Genomic DNA, 17,564 nt, shown 5'->3' on the forward strand with positions numbered 1-17,564 from the left:
TAAGTCATCCATAAACAGTCTTTATCAGAGGCAGGATATACCCAGGGCCTTTTAACTTGGAGGTCAGCTCTCTATCCACCATCCCAGACAGCCTATCACATATAAATAATTAAAGGAAATGAAATGGCACATTCCATCAAACATGAAAGCAAAAGGTATTCTTAGGCTTTTAAAAAGTATACTATTCAAAAGACAAAACAGATCATTTTTCCATCATATGAAAATGAAAAACTTTTGAAGAAATAAATTGGATGGGGGATTGGATGAACAAGTTATGGCATAGGATTATGATAGAGTATTATTGTGCCATAAGAAATGACAAATAACATGATCATAAAAAAATCTGGATATGAAGTGTTGAAAAGTGAAGTGAGCAGAATCAGGAGAACTTTGTACAGAGTAACAGCAATAAAGCACAATGATCATTGGTCAATGAGTTAACTATTGTCAGCAATGTAATTATATGGGACAGCTCCAAGGGATTCATGATAAAAAAGCTATCTGCTGCCATAGAAGGACAAAGTCTGAATGCAGAATGAAGCATACCATTCTCCATGGATTTTTCTCCAGTGTAAGTGTCGTGTCTCCTTTCATAATATGATGAACAAGAAAATATGTATATCTTAACATATGTAAAACCTGTATCATATTACCTTCCTTCTTGGGGATATGGGGAAGGTTGGTAAGTTATTGAATTTAATTCATTAAAAATAAATACAAATTTAACAAAATATTGTTCATAAATAAAAATAATGATCTCAGTCTAGAAATACAAAGAGAAGAAATAACAATAGTCTAGGGCTATCAAAATATTTTGTAATTTAATGGAGACTAGGCAAGGTACATACATATGCCAAACATGTATACTACAAAGTAGAATGTGATAAAGGTAAAGAAATGATTCGGAAAAAAAGCTATCAGCTTTAGGTGTGAAAGTCTCTCATGTTTCTCACTGCTGTAATTAGAACTTTTCTGTCCTTTTAGACTGCTCTTTTTGGGTTTTGTTATGGGAGTAAAACTCTTTTTTGTCCTTGCGTCCTGTATGGTAGAAATTGATCTCACAGAGAAAATGTGGCTATCCAGTCTCCCCTCCCTTTTTACTTTTATCAAAAAAAGAGTTGGCACCATTTTAGTGGTTGATGGACATATGAGTCCATGTCTCCTCCAAGGCATTCCTTCTAAGTCTCTAGCTCAGGTTGTTTAGCACACAATAGAAGGAATCTACTCCCCTCTGCTCCTCTAAGGATTAGTGACAGTTAGCCAAACTGGCTTCTCCTGACAGCAATTGCTTTTTCAAAGGACTAAAACCTCTTTTGAACAATTTCAAACATTTTTTTTCATGAAAACCAGAACAAAGCAACAGTTATTGAGCATTCAGAACAGTAGTTTTTTTTTCTTCTTTCCCCAAAGAAGGCAAGAGATAGAAAAAAGGAATGGATTTTAAAAGTCTAGACACAAAGTTATAGAACTATGATCAAATCTTCAGTTGTCTTTTGGGAAATTTTTCTGTCTCCTACACTGGATTCTCTTCTTTATTTCCTGCTACACTAGTGTAGGCAATTCTTCAGATTCTGTGTGCCCTTTTGATCAGCTCCCATATTTCCACAACTACCTTGATATAGATCATTCTTAAATATTCTACATCCCACCATATCAGAGAAACTCAGATTCAAGGCACCCCAGAAGTTGTAATTTTCAATCCAAATTGGAGCAAAAATCCCCTCTGCAATGTATCTGATCTAGTTAAGCTATTAAATAGGCTCTACTTCATGATTTCGAGGAATGAGTGTCTCATATTTGGAAAGAACCCATTTTTCTTTGGACAGGCCTGTTTATAACTTTTTTACTTATATTGTATAAATTTCTCCTTCTATTACTTCTCTTGGTTCTAGTTTTTCTCCTGGAGCCAAGAAAAGATAGCGTGAGCCCTCTTTCATATCAGAAACCTTCAACTACTCAAAAACACTTACTATGTCTTCCTTCTCAAGACCATAAATCTTGATTTCCTTCTATTAAATGGTGTGATTTAAAATCCTTTGCTCTATATTTGTCATTCTCCCTTGAAAGGGCACCTCCATGGCAAATTCATTCTAAAAGGTTCAACAGATATCATACCCTAGATGTTCCCTGTCAAAAGCAGACTACAGTAGAATATTCACACATAAAATGCCATCAAAGCAGGCAGTCCACAATTCCATCTGTGAGATAATACATTTCATCAAAGAGATATCAAAACTATGTGTCCTTTACTCTGAGTCCTGTAGAGGTTAATTGTCCAGATCAAATGTCCCAAATCTCCTTGACTGGTTAATCACAGCACTACAAATAAAATTCGAGCTTCCCTGGACTCACTTTCACTCATCAGCAGCAAATGTATGAAGAGACTGTGGGACCCAAAGTAGGAAGCAGATCAGTGACACTCCACACTTGTCAGAGAAATCTCTCAGGACACTCCAGTATACTGAGTTCACAATTCAGTACAGGAATGAATCTTTTAAAATTCCCGCACTGACCATCAACCCAAGTTTATCTTTGGCACCAGGAATTGGACCTCATCTCAAAGCACAGGTTCTGAGATTCGACAAGAAACTAGGAGAATATGGACATAGACATGCATATTGTTAAGACTAAATATTCAGGGACATCTGATTTAACTGCTTAGAGTCCTGGGCAAAGGGGGTCCTAGATTGTGTCCCCTACCATACCATTATCTACTACAAAGTACTTTCACCCGTGGTCTTATAGTTCATGGAATTTAGAACTGGAAGGGATCTCATCTAATACAACTCCCTTAATAGAAGAAATTCTCTCCACCATCCTTCACTAATCATACAAACTATTTTGTCTTGTTCTCATATCAATTCAAATTTAATGAACATTTAACTAATTATAATTCTTCATTTTATATCTTCAATGTCTTTCAAATTCTTTTTCATTTGACTAGATTTTATGATGGTCCTTTCCAGTGCTAAAATGTTACGATTCTATTGACCTTTAATATAGGCTTGCCCATTTAGACGTAGGTTTGCATTAACTCTTACTTGGACTACTGAAACAGCCTTGTGAAAGATAGTCTTTCCTGTAAATTTTCCCTATTTCAATTCATTCTTCACACCCATTGACTGACATTCACCTAACATAGGTATGATCGTCTCATTCTCTTGTGAAGAAATCATTAATAACATCACAAAAAACACACAAACACTTTAACATAATACTCCAAGCTCTCTAGCTCATCTAACTAGATGATTGACTCATCTAGCTCAAACATATATTTCCAGTTTTATTTTTCATTAAACTTCATGTACTTTAAGCTCCAGATAATGGGACCTCTCACAACTGACTGCTATTGTCTAGCTCCTTCCTTTCTTTGGTTAATTTAAACATGCATTCTTTATTTCTCAAAAATATTTTCCTCTCTAATCTCTATCTATTACAATCCCCCTCTTATAAAGCTCAAGTCAAGGACTACTTACTTAATAAAGCCTTCCACTTAGATGTGATCCTTTCTTTCTTGAATCTCTCTCATGCACTTTAATAATTGTCTAACTTTTATCATGACCTTATATTGCAAAACAATGAAAAGTCAATGTAAAAAAAACAAGTTTACAGAGAGCACAGAAGGAGATCCAATATAGCTAGATCATACTGAGAGCTTTGAAAAATGAAATTGTGAAATGGAAAACATATAGATGAAAAAGGGAAAAGATCTGACAAGATTGCCAAACTGTTTCCTGTCAATGACAGAGGCACTATATTTTCACACTAACATCACAATCTTTGATGTTCTAGCTACATAAAGAAATTTTACATAAATATATGCATATATACAAATACAAAACAAACAAAAGGGGAAGGCAATTGGACTAGATTAAATATACTTATAGGAAAGATAAATATTGGTATGACACAATTTTTAGGAGACTGAAGGGTTGATTTTCAAAACATCTAAAAAGGAAGGAAATAAATAGCAAACTCTTGGAGTAAAAGAGCCTGAAAAAGGTGATAAAAATCAGTAACTATTGAACCACATACCTTCAGTTCTACATGTATTAAATATAACATAATTTTGCATATAACATCTTCCTGACACAGTTATAAGTTCCTTGAAGGCAGGGTACAGACTACTTCCTGTTTACTCTAACATCAGCATCCAATATAAGGCCTGGGAAAAGAACTTAATAAAATTTAGTAAACTATCGTTGAATTTGTGCAGTTTAGGTAAATTTAGTGATTCATAATATTAATGAAATAATTATTAATGTCCCATCTGCAAATAATATTCTACCAGACAGAATACTTCTAATTTCATTCTTCCCAAGAGGTCTTTTCTTGTCCTAAGACATGAAAGTTATAGAAAAATATGCTAGAGAGAATAAACATTTTTTTAAAAATAAGTCTTTTGTTTATAGTATAGTGAATAGTTATTATTGGCACTTCCAGTAACTCAGACTTCAGAAACTCTCTGCAGAGGTTCCTGAGTAATAATTCCTATTCATTTCTATTCATAAACTGCCAAATCCAACTGAGCTTTCATCTATCTGTGCTCACATACAAGATGCTAATATTGGACAGATGTTTATGCTTCTTTTAAAGAAAGTATTTTTAATGAATTTCTCAACTTTTCATCTTAGATGAAGGAGTTTTTCTGTAGTTTTTATTTTTTGTTTAATACCTTTTTGGTAGAAAGCTTTTTAATGTGAATATTCACTTTAGGACTTTCAGGGTAACAATGATTTTTCATTTATTTTATGGTCTTGAAACAGGTTAGAGCAAAATTCTCATTTTTTTACTTTTAACTTGTCTGAAAATTATGAAAATAGCACACTTTATAGGGTACTTTACATGATATATTAAGCATGCTGAAAGTTAGCAGTTTGATAACCAGTGATTAAGCATGGCAATTTTATACCTGTCATGGGATTTCGATGGTCATTATTTCTATAGTTTTCTTAACAAGGCATTAGTTTTGCTACTTTACTGAACAGATGTGTCATCATATTTTAGTCAGCAGCTGAATCTAGTTCTCCTTTAATTACCATTTGTAGGAATTAATCAGTGTAGATTTTTACCTAAGAAATTCTAGATTAACATTTGCTGGTATTTGTAACTGTAAAAATTCATGACGACGTGTAACATCTCACCTGAAAAAAGCTCATCTGGGGAATGAAATAAACCAACATGACTTCATGTATTTATTTATAAAATTCCTTTGAGGTTGCCCAGCATGGAAGAAATGATAAGTCATTTTCCAACTTCTGAATAATGAAAATTAGAGCAAACCCTGCCTAAAAAGTGTGAGTTGCATGTATAAAGACTTTTTGATGGAGAGGATTTAAGAGAGAGAAGTAAATAACTGAAATGTGGCATCACAGAAATGAGAAAGTATAAAGACACACTGAGTTCTTTTAGATTCATTGAAATTTGAGAATCCATCCATAGCAAATACATAGTGGATTAGGCAAAATAAGGTGGCTTTGGGGTCATTTAATTCTTTTGTAGACAGAGTATTAAAAACAAAATCTTTCTTCTCAATTGAGCAATATTCCTTGTTCAACTAGGAATTGATCCCACAAATTCCCTGTTGAAAAACCTCAGATAAATCATTCCTTGTCTGGTCAATAATTGGTATTTCTCCCCACTTAAGACAGAGATATATAGCTACACTGATTAAGAAACCAGATGGCTATCAATCACGAAAGGAATGAACCAGAGCTTTACCTCACTATTCTAATAATTAAAATACAATCCATAACTCACAGGACTTCTAAAGAATTATCTTCATACAATAGCACACCACCTTATTCTCCTACTTGGACACATACATTTGTACCCTTGAGTGGCTGTAATTAAAACTCTATAACTTTTTAATGTTTTTTTTATAGATTTAAAAGAAGTGCTATTCACATTAACTTAAAGTTACAGACAGTAAGTGATTACATAGCACTGAAGGGGATACATTCGACTATCGACAGACAGAAGAGTTTAATAAACATGTCCCCTTAAAACCTGAAGTCCCACAGTATAATGATGACTGCTTCAGTAATCTAGAAAGCCAAAATTGCAAATAGCCTTTAGAAACCTACTAATTTGTGAGGAAAGAATTAGATTTCTTTTTGTCCAGAAAAGGCAAAACTAGAAAATAGAGAGGCAGATTTGGTTTTGACATGTGATGGGCAGGGCACAGGAATTGTGGGGAACATTTCTGATAATTAGAGTTACCAAAAAGAAGAATGGACTAACTACCTGAAGGAATGGGCACCCCCTCACTTGAGGTGTCTAAGAAACAACCAGGTAGACATTTATCAGGAATGCCATAAGGATTTGTGTTCTTGTCTATACTAAATGAAATAGCCTTTGAAATCCATTTCAATTCTAAGATTCAGTGAAGCACTGACCAGTGTGAGAGCCATGCTTTGAAAAATCATGGTATAGAATATCTAATGATTTCCATCTTGAAAAGTCAAGTTGGATAGCTCAAATTTTAGGCTGCATTTTTCCCACTGGCATTTCTTTGTGAACTGAAAAGTATTTCAGATTAAAGCCTAAATTTCCAAAAGTCAGTCCTTTTATGTCTAACCTATCATTTGTTGGGGGAAAGAGATCTTTTTTTCCCTCTTATCTCTGGCAAGTGGTAACATGCAGAAACAATATATTTCCTTTCTGAATCTGATATAATCAGACATTAATCTTCACCTTGAATCCATATCCTTAATACTTTATTGATTCAAATTTTTTTTAACTCTTAAGAATTGCTATTCTTAGCTAGTTAAGTAGGATTTTCTATTGAAATTATCAAGTATAAGTTAAGTTAAATCCTTGCAAAACTTAACTTACACAAGATAAGTAAAAATATCACTGTTCTATGAGACAAATTGGAAATTCAAGTTTTAAGTAGTGAGTAAAATTACTACAAAGCATTAAGCACTACAAATTACCATAGATTAAGGATATTCATTCTGAACTAATAGTTAACTGCATTTGAGTAAAAAAGAGTAAAAAGTTGTTTTTTACATGCTAAGTAATCCTGGCTAATTCATGAGTATATGCCTAAAGGCTTGAGCTTCTTGCATGAACTATTTTCTCACATATATAATGAAAAAGGAATAATTTTAAGTCATTTTTGTTCAAAGATATTTCTTTTCTTTTTCAGGTAACAAAATTTGACTGTTCCTAGTCCTCTCCATGAAATTGTCTTAGTGAAATAGGGTATTATCAATTTGGTTTCAATATTTCCTAAGCAAAAAATTAATGACAATCGAGTAGGCTATTCCTCATTGTCAGGTGAAAATCTACTTCAATTCAATATAAAAAAAATTTATTAAGCACTTACTATGTGTCAAGTATGGGGATACAAATAATAAGAAAGTCCTTGTATCAAGGAGCTTACATTCTTAAAGGAAGAATACAATGAATAAAAGGAAGAAATAAAAGTGGAGGGAGGGGAGGAGACCAAAGGACATGCAGCTTTGTGTAGTCAAAGCCAAATAGAAGTATTCCAGAAAATGGAATTACCAGGAAAGTTCTGAGTCACTAAAAGAGGGTCTGGGGAGGAGTTTAGACACTTCTCAGGAATGCCATAGAGATTTGTGTTCTGGACCATACTGAGCTAAATAGCCAATGAAATCCATTTCAATTCAGTGAAGCACTGACCAGTATGATAGCCATGCTTTGAAAAATCATGATATAGAATATCTAATAATTTTCATCTTGAAAAGTCAGGAAGGATAGCTCAAATTTTAGGCTCTGCCTTTAAGTTCTCCAATCATAGGAAAGACACAACTGTGTTTGAGTTGAGAAGATGCTGAGTGCCCAACCTGAGTCAATCTTCAAAATGTAGTCACAGCTATTTAATGTACTTCTCATTCTAGTTGCTTAGATACAGATTTCAAAATAGAACAAAAGGGAGAAACAAACTCTTCTGTGGCCTTAGAATTTTTTCAGCTCTGGTAAAACCTGATCAAATGAAAATGAAGAGATGTTTGAGGCAGATTTAATGGAAAGATTTAATGGCGGTCAGCATTTAATGGAAAGAAGAAAAATATTTAAATTGCAGATGAGAAGGGAACTCGTAAAAGCAAGATTTCACAGTGTTAGAACATCTGTGAATATACTTATGATCACAAGTGGTTTCTAATCATAATATAACAATGGATCTAAGATCTTATTTGTCAGTGTGAATGCTTTATATTCACTAGTATGGCACATTGCCTAAAGCCTTCTTCTCCTACCAGATTCTTATCCAAGTGTTTCCATGAAACCTTCATAGATATTTCAATAAAAGCGTGTCAAGTGTGCATCTTATTCTTTTGATATTTCAAAAGTAGTATAGCACTCAGGTCGCCTTCTTGTTTTCCTTTATTCTCACTTTTCCAGCCATACATGTCCCTGGTTAAGACTCTTCTATCATTTGTGATTATGAACACATCTTCATTTAATAGTATGTTTCAGCTTTATACTCATTATGTAGATTTCTCCTACCTCTAGAGTCATTTACCTTTAGATTTATTCTGAGTCATGGTATACCCTGATTTTTACTCATAACATATTTCCAGGAAGATCATGGTATTATTAAAAAGATAGTTCTTTGCAGCAGTAAGCCCCTTGGGATCACTGAAAGAATATGGAAAATGAGAGGTACCCCAATTTGAGGAGAGCAAGTATTATCCTGATTATTAAAACTAAGAAGAAAGTACAATCTTCAAACTACAAGATTTTGAGTTTGATTGATTTCTAGCAACATTCTAGATTAAGGGAGTGGCATACTATGTCAGACGAGCCACCCATGAGTTAAGAATGATCTTTTACATGTTAAGTAAAGTTTTATTCTATTTTAAAATGTAAAAAAAAGAAATTCTTAGCTAGCAGTCCCTATAAAAGCAAGCAGCAGACCATGTTTGGTCCTTGTACCATAATCTACTAATGCACCTAGATCATAGTGTCAAATAAATGCTTAGTGAAAAATCCAAAAAGGGAGCTGTGATCAAAAAAAATCAAAGGAGCATCAACAAGAACAAGCCACTCCTAAATCCATTTGTTATTTTTCCAGGGTGAACAAATGATAGATATGGATAACATTGCAGATACAATTTACCTAGAATTTAGCAAAATATTTGACAAAGTATCTCATGTTCCTAATGTAAATAAGATGAAGATAAAAAGTGCATTAAGATGTATTCATAACTAGTTAAATGGCTGCAAAGAACCTGAAAAGGACAGCTAAGTCCAATTACTGTGATTACTGAATCTCCTGAAGTGGTTGCATTGTTTGATTTTGCACTGACATTTCCAGTTGGATTAAAACCAACTACTATGTTTTACTTAATTATCACTTCATATACTAGGAATTTTCAAACACATGACTATTATTATTTATACTCATCAGAACCTAGCTATAGTGAAAAAAAAGGTTACATGTTAACCATTAGGGTCTGACATGTTCCAGACATAGAGAATACAAACACAAGCTAAATGAAAGATGGTCCTTGCCTTCAAAAAAGCTTACTTTCTAATGAGAGAAAACAAAACATAAATAGGATCAGAAAAGGAGGAGGAGGGGAGAGGGAAGGAAGGGAGGAAGAAGAATTTTAGAAGTCACCTACAGATCTATGAGAGGAGTAAGCATAGTTGGCTTGGCTACTTCCTCAACATGGAGGCTCCTGGAGGAGTCAAAATTATTATCCTGAAGTATTTTAAGTGCTAATATGTGGAAACAGGATTAGATTCCCTTCTGCTTGATTCAGTCAGGGAAACTAGCATCAGAGAACAAAAGATACCATATAAGAAAAAAACATCCTAACAATTAGGGATATTGAATAGGAGAATGGTTTGCTTCAGAAGGTAGAAGTTTCCTCCTTACTGAAGGGCTTTAGGCAGTGACTTAGGCTGTTTGGTATAGTGTAGAAGAAATTTTTGTTTCCCTGGGAATTAGACTGATAGCCCTATATTCCCTTTCAAATTTGAAATTCTGTGACTATGATTCCAGAATTTGTTCAATCTGTTAATAAAAGATTGAACAAGATAATCTAAATACTTTTCCATCTTTTATCTAGAATTAAAATAATTGATTTTCTTTTTTAATCTGGCAAAAAAATACAAGTAATATCTTCCTAGAAATTTATAGGGTATATGAAACAAATGTGTTATTAGAAAAAGGTGTCCTAAAAGAAAAAAAGTTTTTTAAACCCTTACCTTCCGTCTTGGAGTCAATACAGTGTATTGGCTCCAAGGCAGAAGAGTGGTAGGCAATGGGGGTCAAGTGACTTGCCTAAGGTCACACAGCTGAGAAGTGTCTGAGGCCAGATTTTAACCTAGGACCTCCCGTCTCTAGGCCTGCTAAAAGAAATTTTTAAAAATGTTTCTTAAGACTTAGTGAATCTGTATAATTTTTTGGTTTTATTTTTTTCCTAAAACTAGTGATTTCAAGAAAATATTTCAAACTTTGGTTTGGATTCAGGGAACAGAATATTAAAAAAAAACCCAAACTAGGGGTCCTAAATAAGTGATAGCTATTCTTTTGATTTGTTGCTGCTACTATTGTTGTTGATGTATGTAATGTTAGTGTGTGAATTCCATTAGGACTGGGGCTATTTTACTCTTCTTTATTTTATTAGAACTCAGCACTGTGCCTGCTATATAATGGGCACTTAATAAATGCTTTTTGTTTGATTGTAAAAAAAAATAGTGGTGCTCTAACCATAATGCTAGAAGAATAACAAACCAGTGTAAATGTCCTAAATTTTAAAAATTTAGGAAAGAATTATTTGACAAGGACTAATTGAACTGACAAAGACTAATTGAAAAAAATGCTTTTTAAAATTCAAACATCTATGATAAGGGTCTGATATCCAAGTCTTATAGGCCACTAACAAAAATTATATAAGTCCAAAAGATATTAAATAAAGAAGGAAAGAACAAAGAGGTCTTTAAAGAATTATAAACTATTAATGACTGCATTAAAATGTTCCAAATTAATAAGAGTAAAAGAAACATAAATAAAAATAATACTAATTATTTTACTTCATTTACCTCATTTTATTTTTTTACCTAAAAAAATACTGGCAAAAATGGGAAAAGAGAAGAATAATGAACATTGGAAGGTTGTAGAAAGGTAGGAACACTTAAGTTGTTGATGGAGCTAAGAATTTGTACAATCATTTTAATTTTTTTATTGAAACATAGCTTTAATTAATCTATACAAAGGAACTTGCAAATTTAGAAGTGCTCTATGAATATTCTAGAAAATCCAGTCAAAATGCTATTTAAATCAAAGTTATTATTATTAATTCATTATTCTCTTTTCAAGGGGAAGCTAAGTAGCAAAGTAGATAGAAGACCTAAGCTCAAATCTGGCCTCAGACACCCTCCAGCCATATGGCCCTTTATAAGTCATTTAACCTAATCTGCTTCCTTTCCTCATCTATAAAATAAGCTAGAAAAGGAAATGGCAAACTATTCCAGTATCTACAAAGAAAAACTCAAAAAGGATCACAGAGTTGGGCATGACTGAAAGACAAAACAACTATTACAACATTTGCTTTTCAATGGAATTTAGCTAGAAAATGTTCTGGCAAAAAAGTCCTTATCCATTTACTATTATTTTATTCAATGAATTTATTTATTTTCAGGCAAACAGGGTTAAGTGACTTGCCCAGTGTCACTGTATAAGCATTCTTGAAATTAATTTAGAATAATGCAAAAAATGATAATAACTATATTCTTTGACCACTGGGAGGGATGTAGATGGAAATGGAGTTGATATAAAAGGAAAAAATATCAATGAAATCCATTAAAAAGGTTTAAAAAAACTTTGATAATACTCTAAAACTTTAGTCAATGGGTATTATTTCATTCTCATTTTGTTTTATGATGAATAATTCTATTAAAATAAATTAAACTTTAGAAGTTAAAGAATATCATATTTGAAAAGAAATAGAGATGAAATAGTAAGATTAAAAAATTAAGTATTATATTCTATAAGATTTATCTTATTATCAGGAATAAAATACTCATGAACAAAGTAATTAAATAATTCCTCAGAACAGAAATGATTTGCCATTTCCAAAACTCATGCAACTGTATAAATTTTAAATAATGTAATTAATTAAATTAAATAATCCTCATATTCAAGATATTTTACCCATAATTTCAGACAAAAGTTCTATAATCTCATTTGTTGAAAAAAACAATTAAAACGCCACTATTTTATTTTCTAGAACTAGGAATTCTTTAGATAAACCAAAAAAATACTAGACAGTTCATGGAACAAAGCCACAAAATTGAAAGAAGTGCGGTGTATTACATCTTTAAGTAAACTTTATAGAAATAAAATTATTAATTCTGGAAAACAAAAAAGAAAAGGGGGAAGGTGCTTCCCTCAATGTCAGTTTTCTAATATGTTAGATCAGATTTTTATGGGGGGAATGAGAGGACTATTCAAAGAATCAGCAAAATGATCCATTATAGATAACTGGAAGAAATTCCTGAACAGAATAATGGGGGGGAAAAAAGAGCACACGCCTAGACATTCCCAATTTCTCTTTGAGAAACTAAAAACAAGAATAGCATGTATTCTTGCATAGTGATTAAATCAAAGTGTCTGAGTGAATATTGGATTTGGCGGCATACAATCTTCTCTCTAGCCCTAATATTGTAAAGTTTTACAGTATCTTACCTTAACTTCCACATGTGCCATCAATACAGCAAAGTTGGTTAGGTGATTACAAGAGCACGTAGTATGTGTTTTATTTGTTGTCAGGAGGCGACAGCCTTGTGTTGACCAATAGCCTGTCATTGTGCGCTTGGAGTAGCTCCAGAATGAACAGTTAGGGTTGAAATTTTCCTCAGATTGCTATAAGGAAGAAATTTGCAAAGCAAATAACTTTTAAATAATAAAAGTTAAGAGGACAGATTCCAAATCCAACTTTTTACTCTAATGATTCTAGTTTTATTATATATATGTATATATATAATGTATAACATATCATATACACATATTAAATATATGTAGACATTCATCTATTCTATGATAAGTGGGATTGTTTATTTTTATAATAGCAGATCTGGTCTTTTAATGATTCATTTCAATGGTAACCAAATTTTAATGCCTTACTACCATATCCACTCATTTAACCTACAAAGTAGAGAATTAATTATTCTCTGCAATTAACTTTGGTACTAATATCTCATGGTCATGAGAAATTTGTCTTATTCTCTGAAGATCTACCATATATAACATTCATAAGAGTTTTAATAAAATAATTTTCTATATAATTTACTACATTGGATGTTTTTAAAAAAATATTTTCTAGTCAAATTAATGTCTAACTTATGTGATACAAAATATAAAAGAAAAATATTTTTCCCCAAATAAACAGCTTAAGGAAGGGAAAAGGCAGCAGCACAATCCATAGCTGCTGAATTTGTCAGAGTATAAAACAAGAGTAATTAAAAAAAGAAACAAACTCAATTTTAAAATTTGTTTTATAAAAGGAATTATTAAAAATGTGAATGAATTTGATAATCAAAATAAATTTACATGTGCTGTTGTCTTACCTTGATATGCTTAACAGTAAACACTACTGGATCAGCCAAATAAACTTTATTACTGAACTCTTTGTTTATTGCTGCTGTAATAACGGGGGAATTGACGATGACAGAATGATTGGTGGACATTGCCTCTGTTCCCAACTTCATACTGGCATTCTCCGTGGACAAATAAGGACCCAAGTTGTTATACAGGACAAAAGCCACTCTGATTTCTCCTAAAATAAATGTGAATTTGAATCAAAGGTTGGATTTAAATGTTGATTAATCTATTTGCTCTAGTTAATTTTGCTATGTTTAATTATAATAATCTTTAATTTTTCCAGTATTTTTTGCAACTAAAAACAAATAAAAAAAACTTCTATTTGGTTAAAATCCAGTTATTTCCTCTTAAACTCTATTTTAAAAATTTCAGCTTTTAACAAGCTTCAGTTAAACCTCTGTATTAACTTGTTCAAAGGAAAATAATAGATGTCTAAAACATAAAGAAAAATAAACTATTATGACAAAATGTTTTGCTGACAGCTACTCCTTCCTTAATGCCCCTTTACTCTAGTAAAATTATCCTTCAAATTTACTAGGAACATAAGGTCATAGAATTAGAGCTTACAGGTCATTTAGTACAACTCTATCATTTTTTTTTTTTTTGTATAAGGAAGAGATCCGGGGATTTTAAAAGTTTTTTTCCCACTATCAGAGAGTAATTAATTGGCAGAGCTGGGCTGTGAACATTAATCCTTTGGATCCAAATCCAGTTAATGACAATACCTGGCACAAACTCTCATTTTGTTCTACATTGCCTCACTGCCAATATAAAGTGTGTGGAAATAGTAATGATTCTACCTTTTCCCCATTAGTTGCTATTTAAGAAAGAAAACATTCCTAATTTCACAATTGCTTAACAGATATATAGCACATACTGGCATCTTAAAAAATGAACAACAGCCATAGTTTTAAAGGAGTTGGAGACAAATAATCCACCTGAAATAACTAATTAATTTGAAATACAAAGTCCTTTCTATTTCATAACACAAAAGCATGTTAGGTCGCCTATGGATATTTGTTGAATAAAACTGCCACTATTGTGAAACAGACTATACTGTGCATTGGAAGGAAAATATATTCAATAAACAGGTAAAGACATTTTAAAAAATCAATTTACTTCAGCAAATTTCAAGTTCCTATGTAGCCAGGTATGCTGGCTATTTAAATTTTTGTTCTCTCTCACATGCTTTTCAGGTAGTATTAAATCACCAAATTAACCAAAAGAAAAATGGTAAAATGGAAGTCCTGCCAATACTTCTGGCATATCGCCACATCTGGAATTCACTCCCTTTGACGTGGAGTCAGGGCGGCATGGGCTCAAATCATGCCTTATTCAATTAGTGGCTGCATGACCAGTAATAGTTTGTTCATCTCTTAGCTTCACTGTCCTCATCCTCAAAGTAAAGTCATTGGCCCAGATGATCTAAGATCACAATCCCATATATTGAGAGATCAAGGAAATCTCAAAAGACAATTTAATTTGCTCATGTCATTTTACAAAGCAAGAAACTGAAGCTCAGAGACGTGAAGGCAGTTGTCCAATGTTATCACCAGACATGGGATTTGAATTCAAGTCCTCTGACTGGAGCCAGAGGTCTTTCCCCTGTACTCTGCACTTTTAGGTTTCTTCTAGTCCTAAATCCTTACTCCTATAAGTTGATCGAACTTATGAAATCCTCCAACTCTGACTAAATTCATAGCATCAGTTAAAAGTTTATTTAGGTTACACAGTCTTAAGAGTTCACATCATACACAAGTTACCCTTCTTTCTAAGCTTTTAAATCCATTTTAAAGGTTTACTGTTGTTTTATGGGCTGCATCAGAATGTCAGATGGTTTTGTTTAAATTCATGGCTTATAGGAATTGCGTAGAAATAGGATAAGGTCCTTGGGTAAAAAGCTTACTCTTGACTTCAATACGGAAAGCACACAATTGAGTGATTTTTAGATATGTTACCTATTGCACAGATAGGAGCTAGAAAAATACTAGCTACACATGATAATTTTGTTTAGGCTAACCATTGTGACCTGAGTAACAAAGCACTGATGAGAAGAGTATAATCTTTACTACTTATTCATAAGGATATTTCTTAATAATGACATTTTGCTCATATCCAATTTTATAGGTGACTCTACCTCATTGACTATAGGTACAATAATCTTCCAATCAGTCAACAAAATAAGCATTTAATGAACACTAACTATGTGTCAGGCTTTCTTCTAAACATAGAAGGTACTAAAAAAAGGCAAAAATATGGTCACTGCTCTCAAGGAGCTCCCATTCTAACTGAGGAGACCAAATGCAAATAATTACATATATATAAGATATCTATATCTATCTATAGAAATACAGTCAGTAGAAAGAAGAAATTATCATTCACCCTAGCTGAGATAATAAACAGGAATATATACCTGCAAAAAATATACTCAGAGGAGTATTTCTTACAAATAGCAATAACTTCAAAATGTATAAGCAAAAAAAAAGGAGGAAAAAGAAGAGAGGAAAGAGAAAAAGTCACCTAGACTTGACTATTGAAATAATCAACTCTTCTGTGTATTCTTATAAAATATGATCAATCCATTACTTAATAAGTATTTATTAAGCATCTTAATTGTGACACACTTAAAATAGTATAAAACAACATTTAATAAAGAACTAAATTGTGTTAAATTGGTTAAAAATTGTATCTAACCAAAAAGACTTGGAAGAAGTTAAAAAAGGCAATGTTTGACAAGGATGGAAGGTTAAACAGGCAAGATTTTGGAAAGGAACATACTGTGCTTAGAGGCCATCTCATCATCTACCCCACTGTTGTTCTACTTATTCTCTCCTTGGGGAACAGACTTTCAAAAAATCATACATGCCCCAGGACTTGGGGCAGGTCATCTACTCAGCCCTAAACCCATAGCCTTGCTATTAGGCTGTCCTGAATAGTTAATGAGCTGGTACAAACTTATGGAGTCTATTCTAATGATTTCCTGATTGGGTCATGATTCAAATGCTATTTGGTTTTCTACTGGAGGAATTCTGTCATCTTCTCTGTTATCACAGTATTAAACTCCCTTTTACTTCCTGTTTTGGGAATAGTAATTAGAATAATAATTAATAAGTAAATAAAATTATTAAAATGAGAAAAAACTACCATGATTTCAAGAAAAGATATGTCAATTGTCTGCAAAATAGAGTAATTTACCATCTCTCTTACCAATGAAACCAAAACTCCCTTCCCTGATGACCATTTTGTTATATGTGATGTCTCTTCTTACTAGAATATAAAATTACATGAAGACAGGACTGGCTTACTTTAATTATATTCCCAACACTTATCACAGTGTCTAGTACAAAGTAGGTGGCTAATAAATGCTTTTTTATTTCAGTTATTCATTCATATACGCTTTCATTCATTTACACCTAGTAAGAATACTAGCTTAAGTGAGATAATAGTCAAGTTTTGAAGAATAGTGGGAAAATAAAGGCAAAAAGGTGATCAAACTCTAAAAGGCTGAACAACTGATGAAAAAAATTTATTCCAAAAATCTTTAACAGAACGTCAACTTACCATTTCGGCCATTTTGTTTCAGAGTATTTGCAGAAAGCTGTATAGTACTTCCATGGCCCGTGTTTTCTGGAAATTTTAGATCTTCTAAATTCCCTTCTGTACTTAGCCTTGCAACTTCTAATTCTGTTAAAAGCAGAAAAGAGTTAAGACAAGCTTAATATACACTGAGAACTATGATTTTTAAAATTAGTTTAAGTAAATATTTGCTGAAATCTCTAAAATATTTTAAACTCATAAACATAGGGATTATGAGAATTTATATTGTAGTTGTCAAACTTCCAATGGCTTTTATTAATTTACATAGTGCCTGCCCTCATGCTCTTTTAAATATAAGCACATTTTAAAAAAGCAATAAAGCCCATTACTTCAGACAAATATATAATATTAACAAGAATTCATAAGCATCAAAGATAAA

The 17,564-nt window shown here is 32.5% G+C and overlaps 1 protein-coding gene across 18 annotated transcripts in view; it reads right to left on the reverse strand.

Annotated features, from left to right (window-relative positions):
* The window catches only part of ADGRL3 (adhesion G protein-coupled receptor L3), a 525,728-nt gene that overhangs the window by 140,716 nt on the left and 367,448 nt on the right, over window positions 1-17,564 (reverse strand). For all 18 annotated transcript variants that reach the window (XM_044681578.1, XM_044681583.1, XM_044681575.1 and 15 more), the window contains 3 exons: window positions 17,150-17,272; window positions 13,555-13,763; window positions 12,674-12,850 (listed from right to left, as the gene is read on the reverse strand). In XM_044681578.1, the coding sequence (XP_044537513.1) occupies window positions 12,674-12,850; window positions 13,555-13,763; window positions 17,150-17,272 (509 nt within the window). The remainder of the gene's footprint in view (window positions 1-12,673; window positions 12,851-13,554; window positions 13,764-17,149; window positions 17,273-17,564) is intronic.

This window comes from Gracilinanus agilis, chromosome 6, assembly GCF_016433145.1.
Source record: "Gracilinanus agilis isolate LMUSP501 chromosome 6, AgileGrace, whole genome shotgun sequence".
Taxonomy (NCBI): domain Eukaryota; kingdom Metazoa; phylum Chordata; class Mammalia; order Didelphimorphia; family Didelphidae; genus Gracilinanus; species Gracilinanus agilis.